At 54.2% G+C, this 20,491-nt stretch overlaps 1 protein-coding gene across 8 annotated transcripts in view; it reads left to right on the forward strand.

The window, feature by feature from the left end:
* MEF2D (myocyte enhancer factor 2D) overlaps positions 1–20,491 on the forward strand; it is a 130,163-nt gene that overhangs the window by 76,595 nt on the left and 33,077 nt on the right. For all 8 annotated transcript variants that reach the window (XM_029581648.1, XM_029581650.1, XM_029581642.1 and 5 more), the window contains one exon: positions 5,786–5,989. In XM_029581648.1, coding sequence (XP_029437508.1) covers positions 5,786–5,989 — 204 coding nt within the window. The remainder of the gene's footprint in view (positions 1–5,785; positions 5,990–20,491) is intronic.

The raw sequence follows: 20,491 nt of genomic DNA on the forward strand, positions 1-20,491 counted from the left end.
CTTAGATTGGAAGCTCTTTGGGGCAGGGAATCGTCCCTGTTTGCGGTTTCCTGTGAAACACTCTGGACCAGGCACACTCTTGCCTCCTTTTTTTTCCTACTTGTTTATACCTCTGTCGGTGCAGCCCAGCATCCCTCTGACCTTAGCTATCGCCTTGTCACCATTGTTTCTTTACCTTCAGATTGCCCGACACCATCACCCCAAGGTCCCTCGCCCAGTCCGTGCACGTTTGCCTTTCATCCCCCTCCTCGCATACAGCTCCTTTGGCTTGCCGCACCCCGGATGCGTGACTCTGTGCTTCTCGGTGTTGAATCCCGGCTTCGACCACTCTTCGAGCTTCCTTTAAATCACTTTTGCACTCGCTCCGCTCCTCAGATGTGTCCACTCCGCTGCAGATTTTAGAATCCTCTGCAAACGGGCAAACGTTATCTACTGTCCCTTCCGCAGTGTCGCTCACAACGGGATTGAATGGAATCGGTCTCAGAACCGATCCTTGAGGCACTCCACTTGCTGCTATAAAGCTGCAAGGGCTTCGGCGGACACCGCCTGAAATGATCCAGAGAACTGTGGTGGGCCTGTCCCCCCCCCCCCCCCCCAGGAGCCCCGCAATCCTAGTTTGTGTGCATGGAAGTCAAGCGGCTTGCTCAAGGGGTGCACGGCGAGCGTTTGGTGAGAAGGGCGAGAAATGGTGCCGCCAGATTCCCGGCTCGGCGCCCCCGCTGCCAGCGGATGGGCCAAAGCTTGCACGCTGCTTTCCGGTCAGTTACATCGGGGAAACGCAGGGTCAGTTTCCGGCCTGAGGCAGTCACAGGAGCCCGGCTTAAGGCCAGAGAGATCCAGGACCTGCCTGGGGATGCTGTGGGGGGTGGTTTATTTATTTTTGTGTTGCTGCTAGATTCAAGCCCCTCCCTCCCCCTCGCACTTTTCGGACATACATTGCGCCCCCCCCCCCCTTTCTTCTGGGCGCCCTCGCTTTTAATTAGCACAGCCCTAATCCATGAGGGAGTGTGGGGTAGGCCCCCGGCTGCTCCCGTACGTCTCTGGCATTGCAGGTTGGCTTGGAGGAGCGAGGTCGGCTCCTTCTTGACCTCGGGACGTCCCGGCTCTTCTTGTAAAGTGCTGTGTTACCATCTCCGCTGCTGTTCAGCCGCGGCCGCTGTAAGCCTCCCCCCGGCGCTCTGGGGTGGAAGATTGCTGCGCTAGCACTAGCCACCGGCGGGCTGGAGTTTGATAACTTTCCATCACACGCCTAGGTTGATCAGCAGATACGTGCATGCGTGTTTACCCGCAGTGACGTTTTGAGACGCCGTCGATGGGTTTGATCCCTCCCTCGAAAGCGCCTACCTCTCCCTCCCCACCCCAGCCCCGTCACCCCTGTTGGATAAGACGTGATGGTTTGCGTCTCTCCGGCCGCCTCCAGCAGCTTAGAATTGTGCATTTTGAGGTTTTCGAGCTCATTCCAGGGTGGGAGCGGGCCCGATCCGTAACACGCTTGCCAGTTTTCCTCGTTCTCGGGTCCAGGGAGTGTAGGGAGGGAGCCAAGACCCGACGTAGCAGGGACACAAGTGAGGATGATGGAGAGCAGCCCGTGGAGAACCTGAGGCCTGGACCACCGGTGCCTACGGTGCTTCAGGCTCCTTCTTCTCCCGGCCCTTTCCAGCTCCTGTGCTGTCGCTTCTTCTCCTCCCACGTTTCCTCCCGGTGTGTGATGGGAAATGCTGCTTCCTATTTGACCCCCCCCTCCCCCATATCAGATCTCAGAGAGCGGCAGAAGGGCAATTGTTAAGGGGTCCCTGTGCTGAACTTGTCTCCCGTTCAGAAATGGTTGCCTAACTCGTGGGCTACGTCCCCTGGTTTTACTGTTTTTTACAAGGAGTATTTTTACACTTGACTGCTGCACCTGGAAAATGGATTGCAAACTGCAGGAAGCGCCAGTCAGCCCAGGAACGGCTTCCTGTGTCCCGAGAGCAGCTGATGGTCCGGGAAGAGCTTTCCATTCTAGTTTCACTGGGCAGTACCTGAATGTTAAAAAAAAAAAAAAAAAGAGTGGAGAATTTGGTCAATGATTTTAAGTATTACCGGAGTTCGACCTATCCCAGGGAACTTGGAGGCTAAATATTCCTAGCGATTTAGCACCCATGGTTCCAGTGCATGGTAACTGTTCATCTGGCATTGGTTAGGGCCTGGGACCCACACAGCCGGATTCGTCTCGGGGGTGCCCGGATGTCCCCCCCCCCCATGGGGGATCAAGAAACTGAGGAGCTCCCAGCCTCATTCCACAGACCCAGGTACAAGAAGGGGGATGGTGAAAGGCTTCAGCCGGGCGCGTTACCTTCTGAAGCGCGGCAGCTGTAAGTTCGTAGCCGCCGGCCTGCGAAGGAAATGCTGTCCCCGGGGGGACGCGGAGGGTGATCCGGCCCCACTCTTTTTGTGAACTCTGATGTTCCAAAATTGGACGGCTTCAGAGGAACCAAGGTCACTCTTCCCCCGTCCTTAAAAGAAACTCGTATGCTGGGAGCGAAAAAGAAGTAAATGGTTTAAGGGCCGATCTCTTGTCAGACCCGGAGGTGACGGGGGCCGGCATTTTTCTGCAGACTGCTGCGTTGTGCCGTCCTTGTTCATCTGCTGGAGGTGCTCCCTCGAGACGCCATAACCCGGCGAGGCTGAAGGGAAGAGCAGCCGGGTCCCTGTCGGACTGATGTGTTCCTGCACGCCGCCCTGGGAAGCAGGATAGAGATGACATTCGAGGCACAGAGGGTTGACCGGGAACGTGTTGGCAGAGCGAGTGGCAGTGGTTGCGCCTTCAGGCCAAGCTAAGATTGCTGACTAAAGTTAACAGTATTTTAGGGGTAAAAAAAAAATAAATAAATCATCCATTTCCATTCTGTGGTCAGCCCACACTCCGTGGTGAGATTGCGTGAGCGTAGATCTGTCCCGATAGGGGGCACAAATGTTGGATAGACTCTTGTGCTACACATTGGGACCTTGAGCTCCAGCTAACAGCTCTCTGGTGTAGGGATGTGGCTGCCCCTTTGCTTTGTCTTGTACGGTGCTGTGTACGTTGCTGTGTGTTTAAATAATTGCATACTGTAGAGTCAGGCAATTGAGGGTAATCTTCGCCTCTGAAGAGGGATTGATGATACGGGCCTCCTCAGAGCACAAGGAGCTCTCAGATCGGGGATGAGCGAGCTTTCTGTATGGCTACAGGAGACGTCCACAGGCTGTTCCCATCCCCCCCCCCCTGAAAGTGATTTCATTTTGCCTTCCTGCAGGGGGTCAGCAGCTTTCCCAGGAAACGGCTTCTTCTGAGAGCCTGTCAGTGTGACTGTGAAATGCTCCAAGGCCCGGGGAGGAGAGAAACTATACTTTTTTATATTTAGAACCCAGAACACAAAGCACGGAAGGGAAGTGTGCTCACGTGGCAAATGATCAGAGAGGTCACGTGCCGTGGCACTGCACTTTAAAGGAAGGGGGGCTTTAAGGGGGAGAGAGAGGATTATAGCTGAATCTTTGTACTCATTCGTTTCAGAAAGCGAAGAATAGGGGGTGGGGGTGAGTGGTTGGCATGTGCTGGGCCTTGCGCCGAGATCTTTTGGCACATTTCGTCGGTGGGGGAGGGGCTGGCGGAGAGGGGAGAAGATGCACCCCCTATAGGCAGTCCACGTGGGAAGGAAGTGATATGCACACAGCACACGTCGTTTTCAGCCCATGATCTGTGAAAATACTAGCTGTGCGATTTGTCATGTTGTGACCTATGTTTGTATGCTAGCGGAGCAAACATGGCCGGAAGGTGCCAGCACGTGGGCTCTTGAAGGACCTCAGTCTTCCCTTGCTTGGCTGCCTCTTAGGGAAAGATGAGGCCTTCTGCAGACAGAGCGTAGAAAAAATACATCATCTGGCTGAATTTGCAGTCGGAACCAGCGTCGTTCGAGGCAAGAAATCTTGTGCGCCTCTCTCATGATTTGCTCCCTCCAAACACAATGCAGGCGTGCAGAGGGCCATGTCGGAGCAGGCCCCGGGCACCACTGATGTCACAAAGCCTGACATTGTGAGGTCATTGGTCTTTCCTTGTGATGTCGTCGGGTCATTGATTGTGAGAGCAGCAACCTTGCCACCGTTCTGCGCGGGACGCACGCGCCACGAAGGCCAAGCGCTGCGACTTCTGCCAAGGCCTCCCGCGTGGTTGATCCCTCTGCCCACGGTCAGTAGCGCCCCCGGGACTTCCTTTTCCACCCCCTCATCCGGATTTTGCGGATTTTCCTCCAAACCGGATCCTGACCTGCTTTTCGGAAGCAGTGCTTGGGAATCGTCCGTGCAGCCACCGCCGGGGGCAGGGGGGGGGGATGGCGTGCCAACACGTACCGCGGTCGGACAGAGCGAGACCCAGGGGAGGGTAGCTTGACTTTGTTCCAGGTCACAGCGGCGGTCGTATTGTGGGGATGTTTGAGCCCCCGCACAGTCCCGAGTGTCCGGGTAAAAGGGCACCGCTCCCACCTGATCGCTTACGTGCGGCGCCAACACCAGGCCCTGCTGCTCACGCCCACGTTTTATCATGGGGCTTTCGTTATCTGCCTGCGCCGTTGATAGACTATCCGGGGTTCAGGTACAGACGGCCACAGGGAGGACGCGGGGTGAAGGACAGAAGGGAAACAACCAGCAGCGTTTTGGGCCCCACCACCTTCTCCTGAAAAGCGAATTGCACGCTGTTTTAATCGCTCGTCAGCTCGAACTCCGCTGCAGGTTTTTTGCTTGTATGACAGATCGAGGACTCCGACCCCCACCATAGGAGTCTCCGAATTCTGTCCTGCTCTCCTCTGTGACAAAGCAAACCACTTCTGCATGCAGCCACGTTCCCCCGGGTGCCTGTAACCCCCGGGTACGGGTTCCTTCCCCAAAGAGCTTACAGCAGAAGCAGGCGGCAGGGAGATGAAGGGGCTTTCCCCAGGTCATTGGCAGAAGGAAGATCCCCCCCCCCCCCCCCCCACACCTCGCTCATCCTCCACATGGCCCTCTGCCGCCCGAAAGGGTCCCCAGAAAGCACAATTAGGACTTTTTATTTTTGGGAGGTTGGTAGAGCAATACAGGTAGGAAGACTGCCGCCCCTTCTGACAGAACTGAAAATGGCTGCCGACTAAGGGCACTTTATTTTGCACAGAGCAGGGAGGATTGCGCGTCCCACGCGGGCTGCGGATATCCAAGCAAGAAAGGCCCCCCCCCCCCTCCTTCCACGCGTCCTCAGCTGAGAGCCCAGAGAGAATTTCCCTGTACAATAAACCCCAAAATACACAAATTCCCCCTCCCCGCACTTTTTTTCCCCCCCTTAACCTTGCTGTTCCATAGGCCTCGAGGAGCCTTCCCGAGCCGGTGCGTTGTGCTCCGTAATTCAGGTTTTTTCCTAAAATTCCCCCCTCTCCGAGGCTGCTGTTAAATCTTAAACCCGGGCTTCCTCCGAGCGCAGCTTTCTGGGGTAATAAATCCGCCCATCTCTGGTAGTTCTCTTGCTAAGAGGTGGCACTATCCAGCAGGGTTCCTATAAATAGGGAGACCAGGTATCCGTGGGTGCAAAGGTCCAGCCAGTCCTGGTTTCACCTCCCCCAGAGCTTGCACAGATCTGTAGATCCGATTTCCCCATAGAAAAGCGGGAGTTGCGTCTCCCTGCAGGTAACGGGGATAAAACCAGGTCCCCCCCCCCCCCCCCCCCGTCCTCGCTGCCGTTTCAGAACCCGTTTATTTATTTATTTTGAATGCCTTTTCTCCCCCCCCCCTCCTTCTCTTTCCGCGGCAGGTGACGTTCACGAAGCGGAAGTTCGGCCTGATGAAGAAGGCGTACGAGCTGAGCGTCCTGTGCGACTGCGAGATCGCCCTCATCATCTTCAACCACTCGAACAAGCTCTTCCAGTACGCCAGCACCGACATGGACAAGGTGCTGCTCAAGTACACGGAGTACAACGAGCCCCACGAGAGCCGGACCAACGCGGACATCATCGAGGTGAGGGTGGGGGGGTGTGTCCTCGCCAGAAGGGGGTGTGGGGGCGGCACAAGGGTTCCTCCGATGTCCCTGAGGGTTTAATGGGATCCGTGACCGGGGGGGGGGCGCGTCCGGAGTCCTGCTGCCCCCTCTGGCTCCCGTGTCATCGCAAGGACCGAGCCGGTCCTGGGTTTGTCCCGTTGCATGCAGGGATTTGTAGTTCTCGCTGTGTCCCAGGGAAGGCGGAACCACGCGTCCCTGCATGCACTGGGGGGCAGAGCCAGGCCCCAGGCTAGCTTGTTCCTCAGGGTACGGAGCCAGCTGGCCACTCTAGTCTGGAGGGCGGCCTCAGGCCAGCCCTGGCTCTTTGATCTTGCATCCCCAGTGCATTGTGGGGTTTGCGGTCCCTGCTGCTTTCCTTCGGGAATGGAACAGTACAGGTACCAGAATGAGCCAGGAAAAGGGCGGCCAAAAAAAAAAAAGGCCGGAGTCTCTCTCTCCGGCACCTGAGCCTCTTGACCGCTTTTGCAAACGGTTGGAAATCTGCCGCGCTGCCTCGTCCTGGGGGACGGGCGGGGCAGATCTCGGCTGCTCCCGGGTTCCCCCCCCCCCCTCTCGTGGCCGTGCACGCAGGGGGAAGCCGCTCGTCGCGGGGCATTCGGAAATGTCTTGGGCCGACGTTGGGATACGTCGGCCCCACACTCCCTGTCACCGTTTGGTACTTTCATCACTGCTCGTCGGGACTGATTGCTTTCGATTTGCTGACTCCCAGCGCCGCAGCACCTGTCGATGTGAGAAATCTGGGGGGAGGAGGGGGGGAGCAGTGTGCACGAGGCAGCCGCAGCCTCTGGGGCTAGCCGGAAAGGTTGCCGTGAGGGCTGTAATGTTTAACGTTATTTAAACAGCGTAACGCGATGAGTCACTCGGTGCCTCGCCCCCATCTTGCGCTGTGGTTTCCCAACACGGCTGCTCTTTGCGCTGCCCTTGGCCATCACCTGGCTTGTCGCTTGCCCAGCAGCATGATTTGGTAGCCCTCGATTAAAAGGATCTGTTTTTGGGGTGGGGGTGGTGGGGAAGGTATTTTTATTTTTCGACATGTTCCTTTTATCGCCCCCTTCCCCCCCCCCCCCTTGGTGTCTGGGATCCGTGGCCTCTGCCATCGTGGTGCGATGTCCTGACCGATTTTGGCCAGGATGTCCTCTCTTTGCACGAAAGCTTGGCCAGGAGCCCCTGACCGGTTCCTCCCTTCGGTGTGCGCTTAATTTTTGATCCAGACTGATTCCCTGCCCACCAGGCCCCTCTCGCTCTGCTGGGAGAGAGGAAGGGCCCCCGGCGGGGAGGGGGGGATGTGTGGATCCTCCTCAGCCGAGCCTTCCCTGTGGCCGCCCTGCGGGATAGAAATGTTATAAGGTTAGGTTTTAACGGGTAAACCCCTGGATGGAGGGGGGGGGGGAAATAAAACGGGTGGTTACTGGATAAACTCCAGAAAAGCCGGCCCCGTCCCTGGCACCCTGAGGGCTCCTCGGCTGTACAAGTTCTCAGCGGCCGACGGGGGCCTCCGTTCTCCCTTTCCTCCTGCTCCTTGGCGCCGCTGCACAGCCCTTCTCCCCCCATGGTGAGGCCAGAGGGAGCAAGGGTGGGGAGGGGGAGTGCCGGATGGAGGTAGGAGGCGTGTTCTGGTTGCTGGGGGGGGGGGGGGGGGGGGCCGCGAGTAGTGCTTTGATGTAGCGGTACGTGTGCGTTACGGAAACGTAAGTGGTTTTATTTAACTGGACGAGCGATCGACGCCACGAAAACGCCAAGTCCCATTTTGGTTTTTTTTTTTGGTAGCCTCAAAGAACCCCTAATTAGCTGGAGAACAAACACCTAAATGTACAATTTATAAAAGCCTAAAAATAGAAACCCTAATTATAATGTGCTGCCCTAGCTAGCTGGCGCTCTGTCTGTCTCGGGCTCTAATGTCACCTCCTGCCATGGCGTTTCCTCCTGAGCACTAAGCAGCTCGGCTGCCTCTTCCAGTTTTTCTTCCTTCACACAGTCCCCCGAGGATTTGTTGTGGCGGGAGCGTTTCGCTCTTTAAGGCCGATGATAATTGGTGAATAATTGAATGGCTGATGAGAGGCTGTGCACAGCTTAGGTTAGCAGGGAGCTCACTGTCGGGATGTCCTGCCAGCTCAGCCAGAGGAGCTGCGTCTCTAGCTCGGTGGCATCAGCAGACCGCAAGCACAGGTCTCGAGAAGCCAAACTGGAGAAATAGTCTGTGATGCTGGGGAGAGGGGAGAGGGGAGGGCAGGTCTACAGATGATATGGGCAAGGCTGCAGGGAGTGTGGGACCCTGGCATAGAGCTGTAGTACTGGGCAGGGGGTGTGGGACCCTGGCATAGAGCTGTAGTACTGGGCAGGGCGTGTGGGACTCTGGCATAGAGCTGTAGTACTGGGCAGGGGGTGTGGGGCTCTGGCATAGAGCTGTAGTACTGGGCACGGGGTGTGGGACTCTGGCATAGAGCTGTAGTACTGGGCAGGGGGTGTGGAGCTCTGGCATAGAGCTGTAGTACTGGGCACGGGGTGTGGAGCTCTGGCATAGAGCTGTAGTACTGGCCAGGGGGTGTGGGACCCTTCTATAGGGCTGGAGGCATGGCAGGGGGGTGTGGTACCCTGGCACAGAGCTGTAGTACTGGGCAGGGGGTGTGGGACCCTGGCATAGAGCTGTAGTACTGGGCAGGGGGTGTGGGACCCTGGCATAGAGCTGTAGTACTGGGCAGGGGGTGTGGGACCCTGGCACTGAGCTGTAGTACTGGGCACGGGGTGTGGGACCCTGGCATAGAGCTGTAGTACTGGGCAGGGGGTGTGGGACCCTTCTATAGGGCTGGAGGCGTGGCAGGGGTGTGTGGGACTCTGGCATGAGCTGTAGTACTGGGCAGGGGGTGTGGGACCCTGGCATAGAGCTGTAATACTGGCCAGGGGGTGTGGGACCCTTGTATAGGGCTGGAGGCGTGGCAGGGGTGTGTGGGACTCTGGTATAGAGCTGTAGTACTGGGCAGGGAGTGTGGGACTCTGGCATAGAGCTGTAGTACTGGGCAGGGTTTGTGGGACCCTGGCATAGAGCTGTGGGACCCTGGCATAGAGCTGTAGTACTGGGCAGGGGGTGTGGGACTCTGGCATGCAGTCGTATTATCTCAAATTATTATATCGAGCATGCAATCTTTTTATAAAGTCCTAGAGGTGTTGCTGGTTAGTCGCCTCTCAGTCTAACCACAGTGCAGCAGTATTTGGGGTCCTTAGCTTGTGGTTCTGTAATGGGGGGGGGGGGGAGGAGAGCAGTGCACTTACCTGTAGCTTCCTTCACCTCCCGAGTCTCTTCTCCTTTTGCCTGTGACTGTTCAGCCTTATAAATACACCAAGAGGTCCGTGACTGATAGCCCAGGGAGGGGGTTACCCCTTCGCTTCTGGACAGGCCGAAGGTTTCCTGTGAGTGGTGCCTGATCCGCCCCGCCCCCGGCGGTCACCTTACAGGTGAAGGAGAGGAATTCCGGGCGTGGCTGTAGAGCGGCTGGATAGAAAGGCCAGGGTGGCTCCTGCTGCTCCCGGCTATCGTTAGCCGGCCCCCACAGCAATCCCCCGTTGGGCTTTTGTCACTGGCACCGTGCGGGGCTGTAAACGACTTCGCTTTGAGTCCAGGAGTTGTGGCGACCTGGATTTCACATCCTTTTTTTGTTTCCCCCTCCCCCACTCCCTCCTTTTGAGTGTGAAAAAATCGGTGTTGACGTTCCTTGCTGCGACTGTTACCGCTGTTTATTTATAAAAGTGCTTCCTACAAAGTGCTTAAACACAGATTATACACTGGAATGGCATAATAATAACGAAGCACCGCGCAGGCACGCGGAGGGCTGAAAGGGGAAGGCTCAGAGAAAGAGCCGGAAGCTTCCGGGGCCCGCAGAGGGGGGAAGAGAGCCCAAGGAACCAGGCTCCCAGCCAGTGGAGTCACCCCAGAGAAGGGAGGTTCGGACCCCGGGAGCTCCAGCGCCCCCCCCCCCCCCCCCCGCAGCGGAAAGGCTTCCCGAGCCGCGTCGCTACCCTCCCTCTGTGCTCGCCGGCTGACGCCGGGACGTTAACGCCCATCAGGCCCCCACCCTTTCAGGTCACTTGTGCAGCGGCTGGCGGGTCCCCTTCATCCTGCCGTGCTTCCTGCCTCCTCCTTTGCCCGAGCTGCCCGAGTACGTTGGCGGGGGGCCCGTCAGGCGTGAAAGGCACCGTGTCTCCCGGAGAGCTGCTGTGGTACGGTTTGAAGGCACACGCGTGATCGACTGGACTAACGTGCGAGACGCACACACAACCCGGGAGCTCTCCGGATCTGGCCCGGAGACTCCAGAACGCCAACGGAATTACCGGGTCTCCGGGCCAACAGCTGAAACATCCGGCGGCTGCTGCTGAAGCAGCCTGTGCGACTGGAAAGCATCCGAGAGGCGTGTGGGACTTGTAGTGTGTGTTGGGGTTTTTTTGTTGTTTTTTTTGTTTGTGTACAAAATACTCCAAGAATGTCTTCCTTGGGTGACCAGTGAAATGCAGAGGAGCTTGGTGCTCATCCTGCCCTATGGCCTGAGATCTAGTGAGAATGTGTGAGGAGGCCTGTCTGAATGTGCATGGGATGCACTCTCCCCTCTGACCAGCACTGACCCAGTGACCCAGCATGCTGTTAGGGGTCACTCCTCCCTCTGACCCAGTACTGCCCCAGTGTCCCAGCATGGTGTTAGGGACACTCCTCCCTCTGATCCAGTACTGACCCAGTGTCCCAGCATGGTGTTAGGGGATACTCTCCCTCTGATCCAGTACTGACCCAGTGTCCCAGCATGGTGTTAGGGGATACTCTCCCTCTGATCCAGTACTGACCCAGTGTCCCAGCATGGTGTTAGGGACACTCTCCCCTCTGATCCAGTACTGACCAGTGTCCCAGCATGGTGTTAGGGACACTCCTCCCTCTGATCCAGTACTGACCCAGTGTCCCAGCATAGTGTTAGGGACACTCCTCCCTCTGATCCAGTACTGACCCAGTGTCCCAGCATGGTGTTAGGGGATACTCTCCCTCTGATCCAGTACTGACCAGTGTCCCAGCATGGTGTTAGGGGGTCACTCCTCCCTCTGATCCAGTACTGTTCCAGTGTCCCAGCATTGTGTTAGGGGACACTCCTCCCTCTGATCCAGTACTGACCCATTGGGTCCCAGCATTGGTGTTAGGGGACACTCCTCCCTCTGATCCAGTACTGCCCCAGTGTCCCAGCATGGTGTTAGGGGACACTCCTCCCTCTGAACCAGCACTGACCCATTGGGTCCCAGCATTGGTGTTAGGGGACACTCCACTGATTATGGCACCTGGTTTTGGATGAGATATTAAAATGATACTAGAACTCCCTGTGTTCATTTGTTTGCTCCTTCTGCCTCACATGCTCTCCACCGGCTGCAAATTCCCAGGAGCGCTGTTCCGTGCAGCGATCCTGGCTGGTTCCTGTAAACTGGCTCACCACCGTGAGTTCCTGTTACCACTTGCTGAGTATTGACAAAAATATAAACCCCCACAGGTGCGAGTGCATTTATTGCTCTGCGAGCAGTACCCTGCGCAGATGGGCGTCCCGTCTCCCCTCCCGCTGGCCCACCTTCACTCGGTGATCCTGCAGGGGCCGAGGATAACGCCACCTGTCATTCCTCGACTGCTTTTTCTTGGGTCTATCCCTGGGTGGCTTGATTTAACAACCCCCCTCTATTATACACTGAAATATGGGGGTTGCTTTACATTTTATTTTTTTTTTTAAGCTATGCATACTATTTGCCCGTGCGGTGCTCACCGTTTGATTCGGGCGGGAGTGGTGAAGGGGTGAGAGGCGGCCGCAGAGCTTTCGGTTCTTTCTGGGGGCGCGTCGGAGGCGCTTGCCCGGCCTCTCCCGCGACGGCTCGGGGGGGGACGACCGGCGCTGTTCGGTAACCGAAGCGAAGGCTGCTCTGGTCCTGGCTGTGCTCGGGGGAGGGTGGGAGGGAGAAGGGCGATGGGAGTTCGCGGGTTGGTATGTATGAGAACGGCATGACCGGGATGAACTCTCCAGCGAGATGGGAAAGCGCCTCGTGGCTGGTGCATTTCCCAGGAGTTGGTGGTTTTGCGGACGACAGTAACGCCGAACAGTGGCTGTCTGCTGAGCCCAATGTCTCTTGGGCCCACCCTTGAGTTGCAGAGCTCTGCTCCAGCACCGCCTCTGCCAGCAGCTCTTCCAGGCACTGGCTACAGTCTCGGCCCAAAAATTGTCTCTTGGTTCCTCTGAGCCTTCTTCCTTATAAACCTGCGATCCCTCGGCCGTGGTCTCCGTTGCTGGGCTCTCCTGTTTTTGTGCTTTTGGGCGTGGCTTGCGCCGCTGCCGTGTGCTGTCCCCCGTTCTGCGGAGACCCGGAGGACTTTGGTTTCTGGTGATGTCTGTCATGAACGCTAAAGTCGTTAGAAAATCTTGTCTTTTGGGGGGCCAGGACCACGTGTGGGGGGGGAAAAGCAGCCACTCTCTTTCGCGCCCCCCCCCTCCCCTCCCCAAGATGAATGCAGTCAGCCGGAAGAGCCTGCTTCCCTCTGAAGGACGCTGCCTGTCGCAGGGGCCTGGACGGGGAAGGTCTGCGAGGTCACGAGGAGAGCGAAGGCCCTGTCGGGGTACCAAACGCTAGGGCGGCGTCGGCTGCGTCTCGCTGGCTTCACGAGAGCAGATGCCATTGCCCAGATAGCTCTCCGACCCCCAGGAGCAGGTCCACCCTCGAGGCCCGGCTTGGGGACGCGTTTCTCTCCCCCCTTTGCGCTGCTTTTTCTCGTTTCTTGTGGGTGCAGCTGAGCCGGATGCGGGCAAGGAGTTAGGGAGGGCGGAATCCGAAGGGATCTGTTTGGCTGCCGGCTTGACGAAGAGGAAACATGCTGCGCTGCAGGAGAAGTGCTGGCTTTCATTAAAAAGCCCCAAATCCTTTCAGCAGACTGTTTTTTTTTAATATGTATCAAGAGAGCACATTTGCTCCCCACCTTGATACGAGCAACAAAGAAAAGGATAAAAGAGATTTTCTGGAACAGAGCGTGCACCTCTGGATCCTGAGTTGTGTCGCTTGTATTGGTAGATGGGGGGGGGATGTTGTACGAGTCCTTTTTCAGACTGGTGTCTCTGATTAATCTTTCATTCCTGAGATGGAGGAGCTGGACCTGGGGGGTCAAGTCGCAGGGCCGGCGCCGTCCAGTTTGGGTTGCTCGTGAGTCCTGCGTGTGTGAACAGAAGCAGCTCTGTGTATTGTTTGGGAATCTCCTGGGGGCTGGAGAGCTCCCTGCGTTTTGTGCACGTGGAAGGGTTGCCGGCCAGGAGTCACGCGGAACGCCGTGTCATGGGAACATCTGGAGTCATCCGTCCGTCCGTCCGTCCCCCCCCCCCCATCCCCTCCTGTCCACTTCCGCGTTTCTGCCTTCCTGGGAGAGGCTGAAAATGCAGCCTCCTTTGTAACTGAATGACCCCCGCCTGCTTCTCTAATCTGGCTCCACAGGTTGCTTCAGTGTAAGAAGATCAGAGACCGTGGAATTCATCTTGCGTCTTGCAGTGCACACGGTCTCTTCTCCTTCCCTTCCCACTGCCCTCCAAGCCGAAAGCCTTCAGGAGACATCCCCTCCCCCCCCATACACGCTGGTTGTCATAAACTAGCAAGCAGCACCTCTGAGCCTGGCGTACCTCCCACCGGGGCACTGGAGGGAGAGGACAGGTTGTCGCTGTGCCTTCCTTGGGGAGGTGGTGGGGGGAACAAGCACAGATTTTAAACATTTTACGTCCATAAGCAAAACAGGTCAGGACTGTGAAGTTTCAAAAATGCTCATTGCCCGGTGAAAGAGAAACATGGGGGTAACCTGCATGGCGCGGCAGATGCTACCCTAAGAAGTGTGCTGGGCAGACGGGATGCACCTTTTCTGCCGTCATTACTAGGTTACTATGGTAGAAAAGGTACAGAGAAGAGCAATAAGAACAATAGAGGATGGATAAGCTCCCTTATGGAGAAGGCTGAACAGATGAGGGCTCGTTAGCTTGGAAAAGAGACGCCTGAGAAGGGATATGACGGAGATTTATAAAATCATGAGCAAGGTGGAACGGGTAAACGGGGAACAGTTAATTCACCCTTTCAAACAACACTAGGACTAAGGGACGCTCCATGAAACAAGCGATCGGCAGATTTAAAACGATCTGTAGGAAGTATTTCGTGACTCTGCGCACGATCAAGCTGTGGAATCTGCTGCTGGAGGACGTGGTCAAGGGAAGGAACATAGTGGGGTTTCAAAAGAGGGTGGGACAAGTCCCTGTAAGAAAAAGTCCATAAACAGTTATTAGCCAGGTAGACTCGGGAGAGCCAGCGCGACTTGTGACCCGGACTGGCCCCTGTCAGAGACGGGATGCTGAGCTCAATGGACCTTGGCCTGACCCAGCCTGGCACTCCTTATGTTCTCATGGGAGCTGGGGTGATACGTTCCCAAGTCTCTGGGTAAATTTATCTTTGTGTAGACGGTGAAGGATTATCGTCAGTAGGAAGAGGGTGCTGGGGACCGTCTGGTGGCTCTTGGGGCTCATCCCGTTGGAGAAAGAGAGAACTTTAACTGGGCTAGTCACAGGGAATATTGCTTAGCACTTTGTAATAAAAGCCAAAATGGCTCAAACACTTAATTCACCTCCTAACTGAACGGATAAAAAAACAAACAACCCTCTTTGCTGGTAAAAAGAAAAAAAAACACCCCTTCTGCTGGGTCCTTACTTAAAGCCAAAGCAAAAGATGGCATGGCTGAAGGTGCTGCACGCACGGGGGTCTTAAAATATCGTAGTCGGTGACGGCAGACGGAGACCAAAACGGCCCGTCCAGTCTGCCCGGTCGAGGCTTGTCCTCTTTCATTAGATGCACGTACAAAATCCAGCACATGACCGATCTCCCAACTCCAGCGCCTGCCCCGTGTCCTTTTAACTGACCTCTCAACCCTATTCCCACCACTGCCCTCCTCATCTGTCTCAGCCATGGCCTCTGCCCCCTTCGCTGGATGACCGTTGCAGGCCTCCTCATCTGCAGCTTTGACTCTTGCAAGACCGCTACGCAAGTCGTAAGACTTGCCATGCTGGATCAGTCCAAAGGCCCAACAGTGGCAAGTCCATGTTCCGGCGCTCTTCTCTGGCTTATTATCAAGTTTTGCCATAATCCCCGCCGCCACCAAGGTGCGTGATGCGGAGCTAAAAAAAAACCGATCCGGCCTCTTCCTGCTCACCGACGTTTGGCTTTAATCTCTGGATCCTCCATGCAAGTCACCGCAGCCTTCTTGGAAGCCCTGATGCTCTTGTATCACCTCTGTATAGGCTTCTAATTGCTGCCCTGTTCAGGTGACCCCCCCTTGCTTGCTCGAAGGCCCGATACAGCCATATTCTCTGGTTTGGCGGACGGCCGGGCACGGCGTACAGCACCATCTGTCGCTCTGTTCCCCTGCTCGCCAGTACCAAGCTGGTTCTCGTTTTCTTGAAGAGCGCCATGTTCATGCAGTCTTGGTACACTTGCTTCCAAGAGCATTTAAAACGTTCCTCATTTCGCCCTCCCCTTTTCCCTGTCGTGTTGAACTCAACTGGCTTTGCTCTTTTTTTTTTTTTATCCTAGCCTCCAAGCTTGCCGCCTTTTCTTGGTCCTGACCTTTGGCATAGGTAATATGGGAACCTTTCGCCTCTGTGTGGGTTCTAGCTTTTTCCCAACCACTGTCGCTGAAAAGTCATTGATTTTGGCCTGCGACCCATGAGTTGGCAAGACAATCTTGGGTCGGATCCTTTCAAGACCAGCTGTGCACATCCACCAAGTTCACAGTCTTAATAGACAACATTGTTAGCAGTTTAAAAAAAAAAAATCAGATCGCCGGGGAAATTGAACCAGCCTCTGACACCTAGAGGTGGTCCCTCCAAAGCATGGCCCGGTTTTTTTGCATAGACAAAGTGGAAGGTTAAAATCCATCTGCTAAGGTGTCGGGGACTATGTTTGAGCTTTTAGCCCAGAACTGTCAAACCTGTGCCCCTCTCAACTTTCATGAAATTCACGCAAATCCTGCATGCTGGAGGGAAGAGCAAACTGCGTCCTTAGTTCAAATGTTCTGCAAACCGGGACAGCCGCTAAAAAAAGACGAGCGTTCATTAAAAGCCGGTGGCTGCCACGCTTCTCCCACTGGGAAGCCTCGGCAGGGGGGTTTCTCATTATGCCCTCTTTCTGAAAAGGGAAAAAAAAAGCCCTTGCTGGTGGATACAAGTAGACAAAGGAGGAAACGTTTGGAAAGTTTAAAAGGCACAGCCAGGATCCAAAGGCCTGATTTTATATATATTTTTTTAAAATCCAAGTGGCATTTGGGCTTCTCAAGTGAAGAGTATCTAGATTTCAACTGGACATTGAACTCACCAGGGTGACCCGTGGCTAGGAGACCGATTTTATATTAGTTTAGTTTGTTACTTAATACGACGGAGTTCATGAAAACATCACAGCGGCGCATGACAAAAATACAGTACAATATGCAATTAACTACAATATCGTATACCAACAACGCCAATCCAGTAAAGAGCTACGAGTAGAAGAAATATGCCCACTAGAATTAGGGGGACGTTCCGCGAGATGAAGTGGCAGCAGATTGAATACACATTTAAGACAGAATTGTTTCAGTCTATGCACAACTAAGCTGTGGAATTGATTGCCGGAGGATGCGGCCAAGACCAGCACTATGACTGGGTTTAAAAAAAAAAAAAAAAAAAAGGCTTGGCTAAGTTTCTGGAGTGGCTGGTCCATTTGACCCCGATTAGCCGCGTAGACCTGGGGATCGCCATCTCTTTGGGAAGCAGAAAATGGATCTTCCCATTGGGATCTGCCATGTACTTCCCAAGTGACCCGGATTGGCCACTGTCTGAGGCAGGATGCTGGTCTTGATGGCTCATCGCTGTGACTCAGCACGGCACCACTTACGGCCTTCTGAATAGATGCGTGGTTAAAACGGATGAGCGACCCTACTGGAACATGCAAGGTCAACACTGATCATAAGAAGTGCTGTATTTGGGTCATGACAAAGGTCAATCAAACCCAGCATCCTGTCTCCGACTGTGGCCATTCCAGGCCACAAGTACTCATTAGAATCCCAAAGAATAGGTCCAATCTTTCTTGCTCATAATTGGGGATCAACAGTGGCTTTTCCAAGTCTACATGGCTAATAACGGCTTGCTGATTTTTCAACCAGGAATCTGTCTGTGCCTTTTTAAATCCAGCTACGTTAACTGCTTTCACCACATCCTCTGGCAACAAATTCCACAGTTTATTTGTGCGCTGAGCGAAAAAAATACTTTTTCTGATTTGTTTTAAATCTTCTACCTGTTAGCTTCTTGGAATGTTCCCTAGTCCTAGTCCTATTGGAAAGAGTAAATAACCGTTTCACCCAATTCACGAGTTTATAGCTCTCTCATAAATGCCTCCCCCAGCCGTCTCTTCTCCAAGCTGAGCAGCCCTGATCTCTTTAGCCTTTCCTCATTGGGGAGCCTTTCCATCCCCTTTATAATTAGTTCCACTATATCTTTTTTTTTTTGTTTTAAGAGATGGAGGGCGACCAGATCTACACACAGTACTTGAAGGTGTGGTCGCACCATGGATCGATGCAGAGGCATTATAATATCTTCCATTTTATTCTCCTTTCCTTTCCGAATAATTCCTAACGTTCTATTGACTTTTTGACCACTTCTGCATACCAGGCTGAGGATTTGAAAGTACTGTCTACAGTGACTTCAATATCCTTTCCTGGGTGGTGACACCTAATGCGCAGAACCCAGCATCGTGCACCTAGAGTTTGGATTATTCTTCCTTCTAGGCATCACTTTGCACTTGTCCTCATTAAACTTCATCTTCCATTTAGATGCCCAATCTCCCAAGGTCCTCTCGCGATTACTCACAGAAAGCTTGTGATCTAACAATTTTGAATAATTTTGCATCATTTGAAGACTGTCACCTCGCTTATCATTCCCTTTTCTAGATCATTTATAAATAGAATGAAAAGCTGTGGTCCCAGTACTGATCCTTGGGGTACTCCACTGTTTATCTTTCTTCATGAGAGAAATCACCATTCATTTCTACTCTCTGTTTTCTATCCTTTAGCCAGTTGAATCAATTGATTTGAAAATAACTTGTATTCCCCAGTTTTCAACACTGTTGAAAAGTTACCAGTCCGCATCACTTCCTCAGGAGATGAAAAGTGAAATTGGTGACCCAAGTCTACTCCATACCTTTCTAGTCTTGGAAAAGCAGGACATATTGCATGCGTGCATGAGATGTATCTGTGCCAGTAAATACTGGGGGGATATTTTATCTAGTTGGCAGCCTTCAGTAGTCAAACACCGCCGAAAGAAGCAACTCGTTTTCCTTGGTCATGGTCTGCCAGTGTTTACGAGCAAAGGATTTGTGCAGAAGAAGATTTTGTGTGAGAGCTTAAATATCTGTTAAGGAAGCGGTTTTTTTTTTCCCCTTTCTTTTTCTTTTTAAAATTTTGCACTGGGTGCGGTCCTCTGCTGCCACAGCGGCGTTTATAACGCGTCGGTGAAGCGTTAGATGTTCCTAATTGCACATCGCCCGCCTATTAGAGAGGCGCAGTAGCGGGAGCTGATTGGCGAGTGGGGGTGGGGGCGGAATCCTCTTGGCTTTCGGTGCATGTCATGGGACAGCGACCGTGTTTCGGATCCACTCGCTCACTTGTCCCTCGCTCGACCTCGTCACGGGCAGAGTCTGGCGGAGAAACCCGAGGTTTTGGAAAAACAAAGTGGGGGGGGAGAGCTTGAAGCTGAGCTGGGATTTTATTTGGGAGGTGGAGGGGGACTATATATATATTTTTTTTCTCACTCGCCTTGTTTGGGCTCCCCCATCTCAAACATCCCGTCTCATCTTCAAGGCCTAACGTAGTAACCCAGAGAGGGCGGGGTACACAGAATATACTCTGAGCAGGAAACCCGCTGAGACAGCGCGAGACCAGCGGTCTGCTTTCTTGTACGTACATAGGTTCCAGTTTAAAAAAAAAAAAAAAAGGTTTTAAAGAGACGCGGCACCCGGAAACGTGGCGAATTTTCAAACGGCTTTGAAACTTGAGCGGTGCGCGCCCCTCATCAAGGCCGCAGCCTCTGCTCCTGCCGCGTCCACTCGTCCTTCCAAGGGCTTAGGAACGTAAGTAGCTCTGGGTCAGAACAAGGTCCGTCCTGGGTCCGACAGTGGCCAGCCCGGGTCACAAATACCCGGCAGATCCCCACTGTGGTGGCTCTGTTTCTTGTCTCTCGCTCCCAGGGGTAAGCACTGGCGCTCATAAGTCTGTGGACTTTTTTCTTCAGCCCTCTCTTTCATCCTGTCCTCTGACTTCTTTTGGACTCTGTACACCCCCCTAATTTTACAAAAGTTTTATCTGTGTCGAAATACAGAGCTGTGACTGTGCCCATGGACTAGTGGTATTTCAGTCTTGGAAAAAAGCTAGCGGGGGCCAGTCGGGGACTCAGCTAGGCCTGGGATGAAGATGTGTTGAGAGAGGGGGTTTGGGGGACAGCAACAGTGGGAGACTTTCAAAACCTGAACTCCCCTGCTTCTCCTCCTTATGTTCACAGCCAGGTTTTGGGAGGGGAGGGTGAAAGGTGTGCACCTTTCAAATCACGGGCATGCCCCTGTTTTTTCACCCCCCCCTTAAACCTCCCTCCCTGGGCAGCGAGTCACTGAAAGCTGGACAGCGGCAAAACAAGCCAGGTGCCTTGCCCCTCCTTTTTCGACAGCTGGGGGTTACCAGGAAGAAACCTTGCATGTATGAAAATTTAGTGGTACCTGGGGGAGGGCTCTCTGACGAGGATCAGCACAGCAGCGCCGCAGCCCCCCCCCCCCCCCCCCCCATATTTTATAAATGAGGAGATGCTTCCCTAAAAACCTTGAACGCTAACATCCTCCTTTGGAGAGCTGTCCAAGTCAGAATGAAAAAAAAAAGGGTTTGTAATGATTTTGTGTTTAATTGGCAGCTGAATGATGTAAAACCATTTTTTTTTCTCTTTTGCTGGTACTGTTCCTTTAAGAGAGAGCCGTGCCTGGGTCAAGTGTAGAAAATCATCAATTAAAAAGGATGTCAACTCGTGAATTTTGCCATCTCTGATCAGTATTCGTGCATGGCCCAGCCATGTCAAGGTTCACCGCCACCACCTCGCCCTTAGTGCCCGTGTGCTGTGATGACATCACATATCGCAGGAGCCAATGAGATACCCATTCCGTTGGTGATGTCACGCCAAACATGGCGCCTCCCAGGGGTTCACAGGGGGGAATATGGAAAGTTACACCGGGGCGGGAGGGCAGGGCTCGCTGTGCCCGGAGGGTGTCAACTTCTTCTGCCACCCCCCTCCCCCCAGATCCTTTTCTGTGGAGACTTTGTGCTTATTTTGCTCTGCCCTCCCCCCCCTCCCCGGCAGAGATGATGCCTCCCTGAGAGTT

The sequence above is a fragment of the Rhinatrema bivittatum genome, chromosome 16 (assembly GCF_901001135.1).
Source record: "Rhinatrema bivittatum chromosome 16, aRhiBiv1.1, whole genome shotgun sequence".
In the NCBI taxonomy this organism is placed as follows: domain Eukaryota; kingdom Metazoa; phylum Chordata; class Amphibia; order Gymnophiona; family Rhinatrematidae; genus Rhinatrema; species Rhinatrema bivittatum.